At 36.8% G+C, this 21451-nt stretch overlaps 1 protein-coding gene and 1 pseudogene across 3 annotated transcripts; both read left to right on the top strand.

Moving 5' to 3' along the window:
- Positions 1-395: 395 nt before the first annotated feature.
- LOC114529593 lies at positions 396-1482 on the top strand (annotated as a pseudogene).
- A 5960-nt stretch (positions 1483-7442) lies between these two features.
- LOC114529603 (protein SPT2 homolog) lies at positions 7443-17595 on the top strand. 3 transcript variants are annotated; one of them, XR_003687651.1, is made up of 6 exons: positions 7443-7633; positions 9928-10021; positions 10120-10222; positions 13317-14307; positions 14671-14846; positions 15336-15404. XR_003687651.1 is itself a non-coding variant. In XM_028551420.1 (6 exons), the coding sequence occupies exons 2-6, from the start codon at positions 9950-9952 to the stop codon at positions 17366-17368; spliced, it is 1338 nt and encodes a 445-aa protein (XP_028407221.1). In that variant the 5' UTR covers positions 7443-7633; positions 9928-9949; the 3' UTR covers positions 17369-17595. The 3 variants fall into 3 exon arrangements, 2 of the variants coding, with proteins under 2 accessions (XP_028407221.1, XP_028407222.1); XM_028551420.1 differs by lacking the exon at positions 14671-14846 and adding an exon at positions 17272-17595 and having other exon boundaries at positions 15336-15410; XM_028551421.1 differs by lacking the exons at positions 7443-7633; positions 14671-14846 and adding exons at positions 8594-8768; positions 17272-17595 and having other exon boundaries at positions 15336-15410.
- The last annotated feature ends 3856 nt before the right edge of the window (positions 17596-21451 follow it).

The raw sequence follows: 21451 nt of genomic DNA, 5'->3' as shown, positions 1-21451 counted from the left end.
GTTTTCAGGAGTTGTTGCATACAATAGCATCGCTTATCTTAAATTAGATACAGCCATAACAAGAATTTGAATTAAGACGGCTCAGCGACTTTTAAAACGTTTACTGGGCAAGTTTTTTTTTTTCAAGAAACGACTGAGCAACATCCGGAACTATTTCAATTGTTGTCGCACGAATGATCGTCGCATGAAAGTATGATTTGCATCGCCAAATTTGCGCGTGATTTACACACCATTCCAATATAATTGTCTAAAAAGGCAAAATGCATGAGTGTTAAGGCTCACATGACGGGCGCCTGCTGATTTTATTTGTTTAAAAAACCATGCATGGAAATTGTTGATATTTGCTCGGAACACCGATTTCCCAACAGTCTTTCAAAGTGCACGGTTATCTTTGAACCCGAGTACGTGTTCGTCAAGTGACTCAGTCTTTGCCTAGGCATTTGGAGAGTAAAACGTCCCGCAAAGATGGCGAAATGTTTCGGACTATCGTTCGTAGTGACCATTTTGTTTGGAATTTGTTTCTCGACAGCGCAGAAAGTTAATTTCACGTTGTATTACGAAAGTCAATGTGGGGGGTGTAGAGATTTCATTAAATCCCAGTACTACCCAGCATTCAAGTTGATTGGAAGCATTATGAATGTACATTTGGTACCGTATGGAAACGCACAAGAGACGCAGGAAGGAGGAAAATGGGTCTACTATTGCCAACATGGCGAGGAGGAATGCATCGGGAATGTAATAGAAACCTGTGCGATACATCTTTACCCGAATGCAACCGAATTTTTCCCATTCATCCACTGTATCGAGACATCCTCATCCGTGCCAAGAATGGCAGCCCCTTCGTGCGCACAACAATACAGACTCGATTACTCCAAGATCGAATCCTGTTCTAGCGGGGATCTGGGGAACGGTCTTGAACACGAAATGGCGTTGAAGACCCGAGCCCTAAATCCGCCACATTCCTACGTACCTTGGGTGACCTTGGAAGGTGTTCACAATGATGAGATTCAGAACGAAGCGATATTCAACTTGATTGGTCTAATTTGTAAGACGTATAAACGCAGCCCGAAACCTCAGGCATGTCAGCAGTATCAAGATAAAAAGTTCATTCAACGCGTTGAAACGAAAAAGCGCAAGCCTTTCGGAAACACCAATATTGACATTAATTAATTTTGCTTGTAGCGTGAACTTTAATCTCTTAAGTAAATGATATCAAGTAAACTGAATATTGCTTTAAACTTTATTTGACAGTCAAGGTGAATCTTTTTTTCCATATCCTATATACGAAATGCTTTGAATCAGACGTTTGTGAGTGACTTAACCATAAGTTGTAAGATTGCAAAAATCATCAATAACCTTATTGCATGTGGAGTTTGTAAAGTGTCACAATTATAAGAGGCAACAGGTCAAATTAATCGCTTACTAATAACAACTGTACTAAATTTTTCGCATTTTGCTGAATCTCGTGCAAGCACGATTAGGCGGTATGTATAAGGCGGTGTGTCGCCTTGACCATACAGCTAACATGGTCCATGATCTCTGTCAGCTCAGCTCCCGAAAGCGCCAGAGTTATTGCTAACCCAGAACAAAAACCATGCCCATGGCCAGTGTTTCACCCTCGTCCACATTCATCTCGTGTAGGTATACTTTGAGGCGTGCTTCGGCTTCTGACAATAAAGAAAGTATTATCTTGGGCGATGTTAATTCTGAAATGCTAAGTAAGAACCCTGCGCCCATTGTTTCAGAGATGCATGGACTTGATTACTAAATTTTTCCAATATATGAACAACTAATAAAAGATCCCACCACAGTTACAAAAGACAGTCTGTCTCTAATTGATCATTTCTATACAAAAAAAGCCGAATGCTCTAGTGGTGTCGAAATTATTGCTATTACTGATCATTATTTGATATATACGCAAAATCCATATAACTAAAAAGTCACCTCGAAATGTTGCCGAATATCATGATTTTAAGCACTTCGACAGAACAAATTTCCTCCTTGATTTAGAATCCCTTTCAAACCTTAATTTAGACTATTTGGACCCTAACAAGTCATGGAAAATCTGGAAGAACGTGTTTCTTGATATTATTATTAATAAACATGCATGCACCTTTAAAAAATAGGTACGCAATGCGTACATGTGGGTAGCCTGTGAAACATTAGTAAAACACTATAGTGGCAAGTAAATTTCAACTGATGCAATAAAATATTATTTTCTAGTCTTATGTTCTAATGCCATAGACAACGGAATAAATGCCCTATAGTTAGCTGGTTGAATACAGTTATAACAGAGTCGATTTATTATAATATTTTATTGTATTAAATACATTTTAGGACAGATCAAAACATATATAAAAGCATTTTTACAAGAGATAGGAAATGAAATTTTTAAAGCAGAATAGGTGAACAGAACAAAAAGGAGAGTAAGGTTCTGGGATGGTGGCACACATCGTCTGATAACATAAAGCTTAGTTTAGAAGGAGAAAGATCTTAACAAAGATTTCATCGAGGATAAACTACTTGATTTGCCAGATCATTTTACAGTCACATACAAAGAGTCCAAAATGTTTCAAACGTTTCGCATTAACAATTTTTAAGGACTTATCTATGTACATGAACAATATTTTAAAGATTTTTGATCAGTTGAAATTCACTTTTGTTAACAGTTTGTTTTTTGAACTCCAAAGCATTTGGTTTAATAGCTGCATGTCCACAACCAAGAAATTGACAAGTGAAATATTGCATTATAATTTATAAACAGGGCGACTTGTCACTACCATTGCCGAATTATAATTTATAAAACAGAGCACTTGTTACTACCATTTGCATTAAGGTAATGTATTTGGTTTAATAGCTGTATGTCCACAAGCAAGAAATTGACAGGTGAAATATTGAATTATAATTTATAAAGCAAGGCAACTTGTTACTACCATTTGCCAAATTATAATTTATAAAATAGGGCAACTTGTTACTACCATTTGCAATATTAAAGGTATTGGTTTAATAGCTGCATGTACACAAGCAAGAAATTGACAGGTGAAATATTGAATTATAATTTATAAAGCAAGGCAACTTGTTACTACCATTGCCAAATTATAATTTATAAATAGGGCAACTTGTTACTACCATTTGCAATATTAAAGGTATTGGTTTAATAGCTGCATGTACACAAGCAAGAAATTGACAGGTGAAATATTGCATTGTAATTTATAAAACAGGGCAACTTGTGACTACCATTTGCAATAAGGTAATGTCTTTGGTTTAATAGCTGCATGTCCACAAGCAAGAAATTGACAGGTGAAATATTGCATTATAAGTCATAAGTTATAAAACAGGGCAACTTGTTACTACCATTTGCCGAAGTTAATGTTTAATTTATTTCCTATTAGTGTAACTTTGTAGTTGTAGATTCAACGCTCACCGATCACCTCTTTTTCGTCTTTAAAGTACTCAATTTCGCTTTAAAATTTGACAAACGTGTAACTTCGGTTGCTTCCGTCCTTCGAAAACAACGAAATTTTCCGGAAGTAGAACGTACCGTTCGTCATCTTTCGTATATCCGACGATTGCCGAAGATGTGGCACCCACAAACACACACAGATCCGGATACTTTTTCGACTACATAGTGGTTAGCCGCGCATGCGCAGGCTACCCACAAAAAACGTTGGGTATCTGGCAAACGCGTGCCATGGTTAACTAAGGCCCTAATTGTTAAAAAAAGCCACATAATGCATGTTTAAAACGAAAAGCAGTTTCATCTAAATTAGATTCGAAGGCATCAGGTGTTGAAAATGAGCCCGGCCCAATTATCGTTGTGACTACGCTACTGCACTCAAAGCGATACATCTAGTGAAAATATTAATGAAATTGTAGACAATCTTAGGCTGTGTGCACACGAGCGTCGTTTTCGAGCGTTTTCAAAATCGTTTTTATCTAGTCTATCGTTTTGATGGCCCGTCTACACGATCAAAGGAAAAATGTGCTCAATATGTTAAATTAGCTTCAACTTCTATTGTTATTTGACGATGTTTGAAACCGTTTTGGCATGAAAACGAAAATGGAAACGCTCGAAAACGTTATCATGTGCACATAGTCTTAATCAGGACTTGGAAAAAGTATCATCTTGGATGCCAGTTAACCAACTTAGCCTAAATCATTCTAAAACGGAATACCTGATAGTAGGTATAGCAGTAGAAGAATTAGCCAAATTGATGTACATTCTCATATACTTATTGGAGGTGGGAAATACATACAGTAACCAAATCACTTTGTATAAAGATTGACGAGAAATTTGTCATGGAATGCCCAAGTGAGCCAAATCACTAGGAGGGTAAATGCAGGCCTCAGCATCCTAAGGCGGCTTCGAGAAACAGTAGATGTGAGCCCATGTATGAGTTTTACCAGTGGACTATATTGTATATTAGCCCCTATATATATGCCTTCCGTCGATTTTCCGCCGTCCATGAACCATTGCTTCTTGATCAGATCCTAACTTATTTAATCTGGTAATTTTTGATTTTTTAATTTGCTTCAGACGAGAATTGGATATAAGTGTTGAGATGACAGTCACTTATTTTTATAAAAAAATCGTTGGTCTTAATATAAAAATATCTAGTCGCACCTTCTTTGAAATATTAGCAAAATCAATTGATAGTATTTTCTAACGAAAGGAAGGAATGCGAATGTAACACCAGTTTATAAAAATGGTGTAAATAATAAACCAAGTAATTATCGACCACTATCTGTTATTCCATCAGTTTCCAAATCTTCGACCAACTTTATGAATATTTTAAGGCAAAATACAACAACTTGCAGACCCAATACCAATATGAATTTTGCTCATTACATAAACATATAGTACACAGATCGCGTCAGTTGCATGGAGCTACAAATAGCTGGTCTAATAGCTGGTCGAGTTGATTAATGTAGTTGTCTTTATTGACTATTAACTTTTAACCTCAAAACTAAAAAAAATACTATATTATTTTTTTAAGATAATAAGTGAGGAACCAGGGCTACGTATCAAATATAACTAAAGGGAAGCTTTTGTTACAATGGGGCAGCACTGTATTAAAGAGTTTGCCTGAAAGTGGAAACATAGGTATGAGAGCTTCGTTCAAAAATTACCATTATATAAGAAAGTATTTATCATTATAATCATCTGGTAAATCTACATCTGAATGACTCTCGCGGCAAACTTGTAAACCAGTCTTAGTTAATGTACCTATGTAATTAATCTACCAGTTACTGAGGTTTTTACCATACTCAAATAAAATTTCCAATAACAATAATAAGGCGAATTTCAGGTGAACGGTGCTACCAACGTTGGCGGCCACGTAAGAATCGGATGGGAATTCCGGTTTACGATTGATGACTGGCGTCTGAAGATAGAAATAAAGCGATTAAAAATGATTTATTTTCATTTCGACGACAGCAAGGCAATAAAATGGCACATAAAACATATATTTAAAAATGTTTCAAGTGGTTTTACGCGACAAGGCAATAATAAACTTTCACCGGCAAATAACGACCATCAATGTATTCCAAAACAAACAACTTCTAAATCATGGTCTTTCTAGTGTTATGAGCAGAAGCAATGCGCCAAACCAGCTGTAACTCCTGGTTAAAAAATCAATGGGGGGAGGGTAGTGCTCACAATTTTAGCTGTCTGAAAGTTATTACATATTCACCTGATCCAACGACTTCATTAAGAATGCACTTCTAAAATCATGGCTAACCACGTGTACATTCCTTCATCTTCAGCGGGCAGCGCAGCTTTAGATTGATGGACTCTGGCAACGAAATTGTCTCGAAGTCTTTTTTATGAGCCGCGGAGGACCTGAATCATAAAATAATGTAGCTGCATCAACGTCGCGGAGTAAGTAAAAGGTAAAGAGCTGGAAATAAGTGGCGTATAATTGTATAGTAATTAAATATGGTGTTTTTTATGAAGTGAACGAACAAGTGAACGAACGCTTGAAATCAATTGGTTCGAGTAACATTCAAAGTATAACTTCATTATATTATATAAAAAATTAAACTTTTTGTTTTAACTGAAACAGCGGAAGAAATTTTTCGTCTGATATTCTTTTCAATTGGGAATCACCGGTCACAATTGAAAAGAAAATCGAGCGAAAAAATTCGTTCCGTTGAAAAATTCCGCCTAGTTGAAAACCGCCATAAAATTTAACTTGAAGTCGAATTTTTTCCGTATTCTGAACTTCGCCTTTGCTAGTTCCAGTACTTACCTTGTCCGGTTACAGGACGCACCTTGAACTGACCTAAATATATTTAATGATGTATCAAATGAATAATAAACAGACGGCGCCTTGCTTCAGTATGCCCAATGTGAAAACACTGCTACAATGAGAGTGGACCGATGTGGAATGAAGCCCAACATACGGCGAATATATTAGACAGGAAACGCTTGGAATTTCAGTATTTTAATATGTCACACACAATCTGAAACTAAGATGCAGATTATACGATAAATTTATAAGTAAATTATGCGAACTAAATGTTTAAATTATAGTAAAGTTGACTTACATCTGTTCCGAGCAAAGTTTCCCGTTCGTAAACATAAATAATTAATAAAACATATAAACCTTTAACATAAACCTTCGAAATTGTTTTAGTGCCTTTTGTTTAATCCACGTGGTTCCCATGAAACCTTTCGGCATGTTAATCCCTTTAATTTAACTAAACAACATGAAGTACACAGCTATTTACATCAAAACAGAGAGGGTTAGCCTGGGTGCTGTCCAACCAGGCGTGGTTTGGACTTTGATTCGGACTCGTTTCGTAGGAACTTGTAGTGTAAAGATTGGATTGGTTGGTGGGAGGTGACTGGGTGAGATTCTGGTTCATACTCAGGAATTTCAGTAGCTAATTTCCCCTCGATGTTGACGAATAATTACTAAAAGTTTCAGCTATATCAACAGGTGAGGATTATTGTTCACCTACTTCTTGAGCTCTTATTTAAACATGCAAAACTAATTTCCTGATTTCACTCGTTCACATAAAAATAAGAAAATCGCAAGTGTAAACGGGAATTTAGGAGGTATATAATCAACAATATCTTAAATCCAAAGTAGATTAACAAAATTTTGAACCACATGCACTATCATACCCGGTAAATTTAACTTCGAAGGGTTTATAGATCGGCGAACAAACTACTCAACAAGTAAATAGGAACCAAAATAGAAAACACTGGGGTCAGGCATTAAATGAAATATTTGAAAATCAAACTAGGAACTTCTCCTCTTCCTAGAGAATTTCTGTGGAACGAGATTGCAGGGCAACCCGAACACTGCTGACATCATGCTTTTAGGCAGCATTTCTACCCATGGGTAACCTAGCTTTTTCTGTGGAAATTGGAAGTATTTACGAGGTATTCTATAAGTGGAAGCACTTCGTATATCCGCTGGAATCAAAAAGCATTGAACTGTATGGGAAGAAGTGGCTAGAAGCCATTTAAAATAATATAGAAAATTTCAAAGAAATGATATAAAATAATAAAAGTAAAATCTAAAATATAATCAGAAAAATTATTATTTTTTTACTTGGTTGGTAATAATGAAGTCTGACTGCTGGATGTTATTAATTGTGGCTTGAAATCATCATAAAACAAGTGAGTGATGTGTCTCAAGAACGCTGATGTGTTTTTATGTGATTTAAATGCAAAGTCAGTCAGGGAAGTTGTAGGCTTTATCTAGGGTCTGGTATTGAAATAAAGTGTTATGAAAACCATTTACAAGTTAGCACTGTATTCTTTAATAAATTGACCTTTACATATGCCATGTTTAATACCCCCCTGGCAAATTTCTTTGATATGAAAAATCAACATTCGATCTTTTGTGATAATTTATACTTTTACACAAGTTAAATATATTTCTAACATGAAAATTGCCAAAAGAGAGTTTGCCCATGTGAACAGGGCCTTTATTCCACAAAGCTTTTTTGCTTCTTTGAGGGGAGTATGGACAACCCAGGTATTTTTCTACCATAACTCTTAAGTTCCAGACAGAGGCTTCATCTTTAATCAGTTCCAACATACAGTATATAGAGAATAATGCATGGATTCTTTGAAATATGGTATTTATTTCAACTGTCAAGAATATAAATATTGATAATGTGAGCACATGCAGGGAATGAGTGAGTATTGTGCACATACTCAACACATTAGAAATATTCCATATTTTAAGTATTATTTTTGAGATGTTTTTTATCGATCCCCCAGGGCACATATACGTGATTCCTGATTGGCGGATAAAACACAATAATCGCACATGTATTATTATTGTTTTCCACAATGCCGGATTCGCCAATAAAACACTACATATTATATAATAAATTATTATATAACTATAAAGATATATTATAATAATAAAGTTAATTAACAGGTAGTAAGTCACTCTATTATTACCATACTTTAAGGCCTTTTCGTATGACAGACAGCACATCTGCTGTGACAAAATAAAGTGGGTCTTGCTACATTTTTGGTGTTTTTTTTATATATATAAAACACAATATAAGTTCATGTAATCAGGCAAACTGCAAAGTGCCTTTACAAATTCCACTCAAGGTACATAGATCCTTACCCACTGCCTTGTATATACCCGACCCATATGCCACTCTCTAAAATTATAGGGTGGTTTGCTAGATGGGAAATAGTGCTAACCTATCTTGTATGTATAGGGGTCTGATGATTTGACCCCACAGAGCACTTATGCAGTCAGATTTGAGTAAGGGATAGTAATTTGTCTGTAAGTATTGGCAGCAAATAAGATGTATATATGGGCATATTTGTCAAGTGAGGCCATCCTTCCTCACTTTTTTCATCCAAAGCCCTGAACATTTCCCCAACTTCGGAAAGAAAAAGTTTTGAAACAAGACAAATGTATGAGTCTGTACATTTTTACTCTATTACAAATTCATCATCGGACAGAATACCATATGTTACATACATAATATACTGGAGCAGAATGGTTGACAACACCAAAAAGTGTGTCAGAGGCAGAGAGTAAGCTTTCAGCACATACAAAGCCTGATTTAGTTATTTTTCACAAATGTAAACATAAGAAATTTACATCAAGAAACAACCAACATATATATAAGATAATGTGACTGGACATGGTCAAAAGTGATCATTGAAGATGTGAAAATTTTGACACTATTTATTACTTTTTTAATATATCTCTCATATTCCCACACCTTATTAGATTCCTTAGTATGGTGGAAATTGAATCAATATTTTATTGCACAAATTTTCAGTTCTGTGATTGATTGAATTTATATAGTGAAAGAAACAGTGGGATGGAAACAAAACTAAGTGCTACATGATCAAAATATGAAAATGGCCGGTTAAAAGGCATTAAGGTGTTATATAATGACACACAGTACATACAGTGGCGTAGCCAGCCTGACGATTTCATCCCGCTATGTAAATTTCGAGTTATTATAATTATTCATGTCTTTAGAAATCTATTGTTTTCACAGTCAGTGAACACCAAAATATTAGCATAGCGGGACAAATCGACAGGCTGGCTACGCTACTGAGTACATATTCAGCATGGCTCTTTGCCAATCAGTATTCAAAGCTTGCAAATATTATAGTACTGTAATTTTTGAAGGGGTTGGTGATGTAGCAGGGTTTAAATTTTACACTGTCTTGAAATGGGGGTTCATTTTATTTTTCAGCATTAAAATGTTTGGTGGAGAAAATTTAGGGAACACTCAGTTTTTCTTCAGCTTCCACCCCTGCCATAAATACTGACCAGTCACTTATTGAGAAATTCCATCACATGGTTCGCAATAAAATAAAATACCTCAATGGCAAGAGTAGAAACAAAGAAATCTTTACAATTAGTCACTGAATCACATTAGATATCACGTCTATTAACATTATTTTCTTTTGAATTACAGAACGAACTGTTTTGAACTAGCAATGCAAAATAGCATGGATTTTAGTGACCTGATGAACAGGGCTTCAAAGAATCAAGAAAACGTGGTGAATAATGTAGGTTAAATGTAATTTTCAGAAGGTCTTCTTGTACAAACTGAGGGGAGAAGCTATAGTCTATTGATACGATGTTTTTATATAATTTATCCTTTCAGGTTAAAAATAAAAAGTCCAAAGACAATGGCTCAAATCAAGTTTCAAGTGCGGCAGTTAAAGCTTTTTTGGCGCGACAAAATGCCGAGAAAATCAAGCAAAAAGGTTGGTTTTTAAAATACAGATGCCAGTTAGAGCTACATACGAAAGCCGGATAGCGCTGTCCATCGGATATTGTTTTTCTCTTCCAAAATCTCGAAAATTGCCCGTTGTTGGCTATAACCTGACTTCACTAAATATTCCGGCCTAAATTCAGGATAGACCTTTTCGATGATTACGTCACAACATTATCGTTTTAAATTTAGAACCACTTTAAATGTTGTTAGATCATGATTAGTGTTGTTAGATCATGATTAGTATTAGATCATGTCCGTCCGTTTCTTTTTCTGTCCGTCCGTCTGTCCTTCTGTCTGTTTTCGTTTTTAAATAGAGGTGGGTGGCCTTAGCTAGGGTGTTATAGCCCTGTTGTCACCTGCCTATGTATGTGTCGTTGTTATTCATGTACCTGAAGTTTTGAAATAATAAATAATAATAATAAATGAGATTGATTTCAAGTTTTACTCTCACAAGCTATGTGCAAATATACAAAACATCCTTCTTCAACACATGCATGCACAATTTTTTTACAAATAAGTGTGGTAATAAGCCATTACTCGAAGACGAGGCTCCCGGCTTAAAAATTCTTTTTTATGCATGTGTTGAAGAGGGATGTTTTGCATCTTTGCACACAGCTGGTGAGAGTAAATTAAACTTGAAATCCATCTTATTTAAGGTGGTTCTAAATTTAAAACGATAATGTTGTTAGCCTAAAATCTCTACCGTACTGTAGTTTTATCTCTTTTCGGGCATATATTTACAAAAGTTGTAAAACCACGTTCCAGTGGATAGCGCTATCAAGCTTTAGTACAACCTCGCCCGAGGATTTTTATACGTTGTATTGACGTTGACGACAAACGGGAAACCGAGGTTCGCGTTAGCGGTTTGACGGTTGTCGTTTTTACCAATTTGACAATAATTTTGCAGTTATTTTCATACCTCGTGTTAATATGTTTCAAAATTCGCATTGTAAGTCTCGCTGTTAAATTGGTTTCAGTTATTCCGGATGTTAGCTAGCTACATATTTTTTATAATCAAACGTCGTTTTACCATACCATGACAAACCGGCATATTGCCTAACGACTTGTTTAACGTATTATTGAATAGCGGTAACCGCTTTCGGGATGAAAATCAGAGCAACTTATTGCAAAAGCCTAAAAAATTACCGCAAACACGATTTGGATGTCTAATATGTCTACTATAGTACTGGTCTTACGAGACAATTGAACTAACAAAAAGCTGAAGCTACGTGAAAATACACTTTCAGCAGTTAAGACCGTTAACCGAAACGCCAAACGGCAAAATCTGAGCGTTAAAGCCGCGGTTTGCGGTTGACGGAAAAACGTCAAGTTCTCTATTGACAAATAGTTTTGAAAAAAGTGTATCGATAGTTGACACATTTCTCTCAATGTTCCTGACTTGAACTCGAATTGTGCCTGATTTCCACTCCTAATTGAGGCCCTCCTCCAGAGACTGGAGGTGCTATAAAATTTAATTTATACACTCACCTATAATTCGCACGCATTCTTATGTATATACACACCCAACCATGCTCGCTCTTGCCAGCCACCTCTGTAGCTGAGTTGCAAGAGCATTGCACCGGCATCGGGAAGGCGTAGGTTCGATTCCTTCCAGAGGACCTATAGTTGACACATTTTTCTCAACTGTTCCTGGCTTAGCTTAATGGCGTGGCATGTCCATATATGGACGCATCACGACATTTATTCGCCATTCACTTTCTCTTTGACGTCCACGTCTTCATGCTAAATCTGCCTAATGGTAAATGTAATACCATACCCCACGTCTATTATATTAACAATAACTCACTCTGCTCGCTTTCGTGTTAAACATTTTTCTGCGTTTGTAAAAAAAAATCCTTCCGTGCATATGTGAAAAAGAGATGAACTGTGTCTTGTTATATTGCCTGCTAGGGGAAAGCATTTTTAACCAGTTTTGACCGCCACCTTCTTAACGTGTGCATGCTTGCCAAGTGCTACGTAAAACTCTTCTTCAATTCAAGTCGAGATTTTTTTCAAAATTACCTAAAAGTTGTCGATGATAACATTGGATACCTTGTGTTTGGGTTTTCTGAAGTTTACGAGCAGTGTTGTAGCTACTGTATATTTGGCAAGAGAAAGTACGAATTTTGTCGTCTGATCACAGTAGCCTTAACCGAAATCCACTGCATAGATTAACAGTAGAGAGCTTTAGATTTGACTATGGCTCTCGCTACCGAGATCGTCATATTGACGTGATATTCGTGTTGACGCTATATACTCGTAGCCGTCGGTCATCTGACTACAGGTGTACGTCACTACATGAATTAAAAAGCAATAAAATTGGATATTTTCTCTTTGAGAGAACTGTTTTCCATGACCGTGGCTCTGATTATGTGTACTCTCGAAATGGTAAGAATAGATATTTCCGAAATATTTGACAGTATATAAAAACATGCGTTTCATTATTGTGTTCGCCAAGGTTTACCATGCCGGCACGAAGTGGCGTATGCATACAACGTTTGTTTCGCGCCGAATCTCGTACCTGTAGCAGGAGCCGTAGTCAAATCTAAAGCTCTCTAGTATGACGATCAGTGGCGGCGCCAGAATAAAATGAGGGGCGGGGGACAATTGAGCTTAAATAAATATTTTGGGATAAGATATAAGTGAAGCGAACATCGCATTAAACTATAAACTACTTACGTTACATGTGAATATCTAGGGGACAGACAACTGTTGGGAAATTGGGGATAAAATGCCTCCTCTCCTCCCCCTCCCTGAGCGCTGCTACTGATGACAATAAAGTTTTTATATAGTGATAGTGCATATGACATAGTGCATATGATATAGATGATATCACACGGGACCGGACGAATTTGAGACCGTGCTCGAATTCGTCTCGTTTCCTCGTGTGAACACCTCAAGTACGAGTCCAAATTCGCCCTTTCCCGTGTGAACGTGGCCTAATATTTACGAATTGTATTCACCGATGAATATGGGTGATGTATACCAAAAATATCTACGGCGGCAGCGAACACGAATGATGCGCTATTGCGATACGCCGTTTGAATTTGCGGTCTAACTAACTTATTCATTCTTTTTTTCAGAACAGGAAGAAGCTGCCAGACGAGCGAGAATACAAGCACGACTGCAGGGAAAGCAACTGGATAAATCAAAGACAAAGACGAATACTGAAGATGTTAATAAAGCTGGTGAACGAACCCAACAAACTTCTGCAATAAATAAACATACACGGAGAGGTTATGACTCGACTTCTTCTATATCCAAAAAACAGTCAAAACACAATTTAGCTCAAAAGAAAAAGTCCGAAGATGAAAGACAACTTTCAAAGTCGAAAGAGAATGAAAAGTTGAAAAATTCGTCTCAAGAAAGGACTAATACGACCATAGAAAAGAAACATATTGGAAAAGTTAAAAAACCTCCACCACCAAATTTGAGTTTTCAGGAATTGATGAACGTTGCTAAAAAACAGGCGGATAATCCCGAAGCGTTCCGAGCTGTGAACGAGCAAACATCGGGAAACGATAGTCGGGAGAGAACACAAACGAATGATCAATCCATGAACGATTGGAGAAATGAGGAAATAAGAATTCCAGGGAAGAATTATAAAGGTACTGGTAATAATGATCGAAAAAAAGACACAGTTTCGCAAGATAAACAAAGTTCGAAAAAGACGGAGAAAAAGTTACCAGAAAGTAAACATACAAAAGGAAAAAACTCCGAAAGACAGGATCAAATATCATCGGAAATTCGCCATCGGAAAGCTCCGTCGACTGTCGATCGAAAAGTCTCAAAAGGAAATAATCCAAAATTGTCTAAAAATTCAAATGTAGATTTGAGGGGTAAAACATTTCAGAAACCAAAAGTGATGACGATAGAACGTGAAACAATTTCTCAGAAAGACTATGGCACGCCAATGAAATACCAAGGACATAAAGAATATTTTCAACGTAAAAGACGACACAACCCGTACGAGGAGGAAGAGGAAGAGGATGATGACTTTATTGATGATAGCGAGGAGGCACCAGATACTATTTCTAGTTACATCAAGGAAATTTTCGGATACGACAAGAATAAGTAAGTAGCTACATATGTACTGCTTTTTTCTCAGTATCAGGCTTAAACCCTGATTTACGGGAGAAATTTTCATGCGAGTCGCGAAATATTTCGACTGCGCCTTTTGAATTTTGAGCAGAATTAATTTATTTATTCAAGTGGGCGCAATTCAAAAGAAACTGAAATTCGGCGGAATTTTTTGCATTTCGCCGAGAAAAATCACCAGTGGAATAAGGGCACTAACTTGCTGGGTTAGGTTCTCGTTTTGCGAAAGGTTTACAACCAATATAAGTTAGCTCGAATTGTGGTTTAGAATCCTCTTGTATTATACATGATCTCAAATGGGCAGTTCCCTGCATCCTAATTTTGCATCCTTGCATTAAGATACTGCTGTCTACAAACGATGTTGCGATGAAATGGTTTGCATGAATTTCCATGGATATGCAGAGATGTAGCTGCACCTAATTTTGTTTGGCATTCAATTGGGCAAACTTGATTTCGATGAGTAATTTTTATTTTGAAATTATTCTATCATTTCTTGCTGTTATGAAATAAAAAAGGTATCGTTGAAAAGCTAAATGACTGTTCTTTCAGTACTGCGTAAGAATTTAAAATAATTGTAAGGTTGCTTAGGAATAGTAGCAAAAGACCCCATTATATTAACTTTAGCGGGCTTTGCGGTGTATTTTGCGCGCTAAAATTATAAATTTGCTGGGCTGAAATATTTTTAATCCCGCTGATCTAAACCAATCAGAAGAATGACTGAAGTGCTTACCTGTTGCTTCATTTGTTATACAAAAATTGCCCTTTAAAGTTAATATAAGTTCAAAGTCGGGCCAAAAAATCAATGAAAGAGAATCCCCAATTTGTGAATACCTAGTATTAATTCAGGTTCTAACAACGGGTAGTTTTTGAGCATTTAATAAACACTATCCGGTATAAAACGCCTTATAATATATAATATAACGCCTTAATCCAGCTTTCGTACACGGACCCCTGTATTCGACGCATGCGCAAAGCATTATCTCATCATATGTGTGTCTGTTAAGGTTTCGTGGTCGAGATGAAGATACTAGCAACATGGAGTCAAGTTTTGGCGACATTCAAAGAGAAGAAGCAAAAAGGTAAATACCGTAGTTTTTTAGCATCAAATGTGGTATAACAACTGCCTAAAATAGACAAAACACTTCTCGACGTTTCGACATGAGGGCCTTCGTCAGGAGAAGTTGTTTAGTATCACGTCAGGGCTTATCATATAAACGCGGGGGCTCAAGTTCGACTCCACAGGACTCTTAATCGCAACTACATTTCCAAGGCGAGATTGCTGCTGGACCTTTTTTGCATCACTCGTTAGAACTCTAGTTCTTCACGATTTTTACATCGGTGTTTTCTGGTATTAATGATCTAAAAATTGTCGAAGCTCTTCCCCCCACCAGAGAAGGTTCATCCGCGCGCCATATTACAGTAGCGTCTATAAACTAGATCTTGGCCGCTGCCGATCGATCGCCGATCGGTAGGGATGGAGACGGTAACACGGAGATGTGATCGAGCGAAACGAAGCGATCGAGCTAGACGATGCGATCGTGTTAGATCAGGGAGTGCGAAGGTTCTCTAAGACTTCCTGCTCAAACGCGCACAAAAAGTGTTGGCTAGGAGCTAGGCAAGTCGTATTTATACTGAGGGTAGGATGTAATACAGGGGAGCCATAGGCCCGGTCTCGTGACAACTGCAATAACATCTCTTCGGCATAAACTTCCTTTATTATCAATAATAAAATTATATTTCACGGATAATTTGCTTCAAATAGTCTGCATCCTATTTTATTGATTTCGCGGTCCCGAGATCGCTTCGACGTTTCTCGGTTACTTGAGGATTCTCAAAAACATTTTCATCATCTTACGATTATTTTGGTGTGTTCTCGGACACTCCTGTTAGTGTGTTCTGAACATCTATGCTGTGTGTTTGTTACGTCGGTTTTCGATCGAACGAAATTTCTCGCTCGATTTTCTTTTCAATTGTGACCGATCAAGGGCATGCGCCGTGGTGGATTTCTCACAATTGAAAAGAAAATCGAGCGAAAAATTTCGTTCGATCGAAAAATTTGCTTAGTGGAAAACCGGATTTAACATGCCTTTTGAGATGCTATTTGCATACCTTATATATGCCCTTCAAAATAATGAACTATATGATATACGCCTGTATTCTAAAAGCTCACTCACACTCAAACTCATTGAGTGGGAGATCTTAATCTTCTCATAACGTTTCAATGGCGGTATTTCAAGCCGAATAGGAGCTTGATTTTCAGTGATTTACCTTATATCTTTCCATGTATTCAGAGAAAACTTTCTCATTGATCAGCATTAACAAAATATATATGTCACACTCAATGAGTGTGAGTGTGAGTGAGCTTTTTGAATACAGGCGATAGTCTATGATATAGTCGGGGGCACCTCTATAATGTTTGAAGTTAAAAATACCACAAGGTTTTCTAGGCACTCTTCAACGTTGATTGGCTTCTATTGTAAAATTTGCTATCAGGAAATTATGTATACAATTTTCCTTTGGTGTACTGGCAAAATTTTGCATCAGTGACGTGCGTGTTTCCTTAAGCCGCGTTAAGACGAGCGATTTTTGTCAGCTATTTTCTTTTTCTAGCGTATGATAGGCGTTTTAAAGTAATCTACTATGTTAAATACAGTAGCGGATTTAGGGGTGTGCAGAATAAATGACTACAGCTAAAAATCGGAATCGCATTGGCAGATTTTAATATAAAAATATTCCTTTCAAATCTATAACTAATACCGCTGTCATTAAGGTGTTTTGAATTTAAAATTAAGCTGTGTAATTTATTCTGCACACCCCCTAGATCAATGGCATACACCAGAAAGAAAAAACGAACGTCAAGAATCACCCATGTCGCCAAGCTTTTAACAATTTGCACGAGTACCGCACTCAAGTATGATTTTTCTTGTTCTTTTTGTATAGTTTACGAATCGCTAAACTTGAAGATGAAGTTGAAAAATTGAAAGAAAGTTACGAACTCAACAACAACAACAACAACAGAAAAAAAGGAAAAAGTTAAAACGTTAGCTCCTGCTTTAGCTGGGTGACTGAAAAATGGTAAATTTTAAGAAGATATTTATTGTTCATTGTGTCATATTACTATAGTCTCTGTGGTGTAGTATCATGCTGTAATGACGTTTTGGGGTCGGCTGTATGAAGCCTGTTTACTTTAAAGCCCTGTTACACTGCAATAGACCTTATGCATAATGACGTAACAAGCTGAGATACCTGCAGGGAATTCTGGTCTTAGTAGTCACGGCCGGAAATTTTGAAGTTTGAATTTTTCGCAGAATTCCCTGCAGGCGTCACGGCTTTATAATACGTCCGTATGCGTAAGGTATATTTGCAATGCAATGCCACCTTTTAAGACATGTAAATTAGTGAAAAGTTTTGAAAATGTAAATGCGGAGGGTCCTTGAAGTGTAGTAAGTAGAACCGTATTGCAAGTTGCAAGAAAATTTCCACGAAATTTCAAAACGAAATTCTTGCTTGATCAGCAAGGAAGTGTTATTTATAATTAGCTTACCTGCCGTTTTAGCTAAACAGGCTTCGCGCTACCGGCCCTTTTATATATTTTTATTTTGGAAATAAGTGACAAGATTGAATTTCAAATTTGCGTTATGCGACCGTTAAATACCTATTTCACTTGCTGTGGTAGCTTTCAATCTTCTCGTCAACCATATCACATATGAAACCGCCTAAAGTAGTAGTGGGATTGGAAAATAGCAGTAGCATAAAATATAAGAAAGAATAATGACAAGAAATTACATTAAGTTAAATGCGCTTGAAATAGGAGAATGTAATACGCTGAAAAACACTCAAATGTTTTACACTATAGAAAACAACAATTCCTTCCTCTAAAGTATGTAAAACTGACGTTCTAAAAGAGTTTTTAATCGGATGTCTTTCTCCTACAGATTTTTCACCATTGCTGCAAATCACCCCCAAAGCCGGTTTCGCATGACTCTGCTTAAGAAAGATAATTCCGTAGCTAATACCACCGCTCTATAGAAATCCGTTTTTATTTCTGACAAATGTCTAAATGTGCGTCATGAACTTGTGATAACATTCCTCCCAGATGTTGGTCTCAACACAGTGAGTGGGAGACCTTTGTGGAAAGCGTGTGTGGAGAGTTCCCGATTCCTTTTGAACATTTGTAGCATATCAATCCACCTCAACTCCTATTTTAGGCGTAATATACTGCATGTAATTCAATTGTATATGTTGCCAAACTTCACATTCCAGATATTTTCACGCCATTTACTACAAATACAATACGTGTCCCAATGTCCCCTATAATACAAGAAACGCAAATTATTTCGCCCAGCAGTATTTCGCAAAAAATTGTGTTCTCCAGCCTTGGGATCAACTGATTTAGTTGACACTCTAGAGGAGAGAGGTGGACTAACTTTGCGCATATAGGAAACAGCTCACGTTGGTGAGATGAGTTATTTGGGAGTTTTAGCTGTGACTACGAGTACGAGATTCGTCATTCTCGCGCCAAACTCGGTGCTTCTCACCAGGCGATCTGACAAAACCATCGTACTCGTACCATCAAACTCGTACTCAAAAGCTCGGTAAATACGAGTTTTGGTAAGCAAACAACGCACGAGAATGACGAATCTTGTACTCGTGGTCACTGCTCCCCATTACCTGGTTGACGAATTACGAACACAACATTACAAAAAGAGCTAAATGTATCTCCTAATATTCACAGCGGACTACACAACTCAGTCTCTTGCATGTATATAGACTCTGCCAATATAATGCTCATGTGGGCAGATATGTTTTTGGCCCGTGTTTAGGACGCATTTTGTGAGTGAAAACGTGTTATGGAGGGCCAAGTGCATATTACGGCCAGCATTAACTATTGATGACAAAATAAGGTCATTTGGTGGTGTTACACAGCCATGAAAAAAATTTTCATAAAACGCAGTGTCATTGTATAAAGATTTTGGCCACAGCGAAACGTCGTGTATAGCCCCGGTGAAAAATATCCTATTTTCAACGAATTACGACGCTCCTTATAACTGACAACAAATTCGTCAAAAATTTTCAGCAGCCAGTTTTTAAATTCATTTGTATAAAGTTTTGAAAACGCCTAAAACTATGGGTGAACGATTCAATTAGATTAATGAAAAGGATGTCTAAGAGTTCAATGAAACCAGAGTTGCAAAAAGAGTTCAACCTTCCTCCGGCAGGATTTCAAGTTTTGAGACCTTCCTCAAAATGACGTTACGACACTGAGTCAAATTGCAACCAGCATAAAGAGATTTTTTTGGTTTTTTGGTACATGCATGTGATCAATTGGATTGTTCAACTTTGAATCTTCCTCAAAAACCTTATTCAAAGCAAACCTTCCTCCGGGTGGCACCCGCGTACCCGCAGCTTTTTTGCAACTCTGAATGAAACAGGATAATCAAAATACTAAAGAAAAAACAGAACAAGACGTCAATTTAATTCATTCCTATATCGCAAGTGCATGAAGCTGGACGCCATGTCAACAAACCGACAAGAATGGAAGAACTATCGCCATCTCAACTCGATACATATTTAAGCTAATTTCTAATTTTCGTTGATATAATAAACAGATTAACACATGGGTGCTTGAAAATATGAAATTTATTTCTCGTGTTGAAAGCGATATCTCATTTATATGACTTTCAACACTCGAAATAAATTTCATATTTTCAAGCACCCATGTGTTAATCTCTATATATAAACACGAACCCGAGCCCCGCAACCAAAGTTATCGTAACCAAAGCAAGCCAAGAATAATTCCAGATTCGGTGCCTTCATCTATATACGGTAAAAACGGTCAGACCGGTCCTGTTGAATTTCATTACACCTTACAGATATAGATTACTGGTACTTTATTTAGAGTGTACAAGAACATGCATTCAAGTATATCGTTATTTACATCTGTCTAGCACGAAAAATGCAGTTTCACCGCTTTATTTTTAACAAAATACTCAATTTCAATTCAAAATATGACCGGTTTGACTATTTTGAACGCTTAAAGAAAAGCACCCATACTTTTCGTTTTGTGATCCTCGACCTCATGAAGTAAACTTATTATACATCTCTTTATTTGGATATATTTGTGCTACCCTCAGATCCCTATTCGCCAGAGGGCTGTGGACGTGACATGACTTTAAGGTATTGAAATAAGTATAAATAACATGACACAAGCGTTGCATGGTGTAGTCATTCTTGAGAGTAGCGTGTATTTGTTTGTTTTTTCAGAAATGATTTTCTGATTTTTATCTAATCTATCTCATTTTTATTCCTCGGGCCTGTTTCGGTATGTTTTCACTAATTGCATGAAAATGCAACAAAATGCAGGCCAACAACAATTAAGGTGTGCCTAATAAAATAATCTAATTAGAAGTATTTTGTTCGGAGTGCTAGTAAGTTGGCTGTGACATCATATGAAAAAACTTTGGTCCAAATAAGGTTTTTTGTTATTTTAACCTATCAGTTTTTACACGGAAATTAACCTCGAAGGTGTATATACAGTATATACTCACCCCCTGGAGGAGGGGTTTGTATGGTGCTTCGAGGATAAATTAAAATTTAAAAGGTCCTGCATGTTCGTATTTATTGTAAGCCACCCAAAAGATATGACCTACTTAGTGTATATACATGGGCCGTTATAACTTATAACTTGACATTGCTTTCCTGATATTCCCCAAAGACAGGTATTTCATGAATGATCTTGGAATATGAAGCAGAATTTCATGTTTGATTTCATTTTTTTATTATTAAATTTTTTTATTAATAAAATTATCCTGCATGTTAATGCTTTTAAAACCTACCTCAGTATATCCTTGTTTTACTGCACCCCATGCGTGCATGCCTATTTTTGGTTATTCATAAATTTTGCTTTCTGCCCCCACCCGCGGTTATAAATAATGACCGGGCCTAAATATAGCCAAAGACTACAGCCATGATGAACAATCGGTATTTTCAATTTCATAGCTAGTGGTTCCAAAACATGTCCCAAGCCTGTTTTTCTGGGGTATATTTACTTAACGTTAGGATGTGCAGAAATGCCGATGAAAGAATTTTGTTTCACAAACCCTATAATACTATAACACAC

The sequence above is a fragment of the Dendronephthya gigantea genome, unplaced genomic scaffold (assembly GCF_004324835.1).
Source record: "Dendronephthya gigantea isolate DGI-Jeju-01 unplaced genomic scaffold, DenGig_1.0 000057F, whole genome shotgun sequence".
In the NCBI taxonomy this organism is placed as follows: domain Eukaryota; kingdom Metazoa; phylum Cnidaria; class Anthozoa; order Malacalcyonacea; family Nephtheidae; genus Dendronephthya; species Dendronephthya gigantea.
The sequence above is the reverse complement of the archived record's forward strand: the minus strand, read 5'-3'. Positions and strand labels throughout refer to the sequence as shown.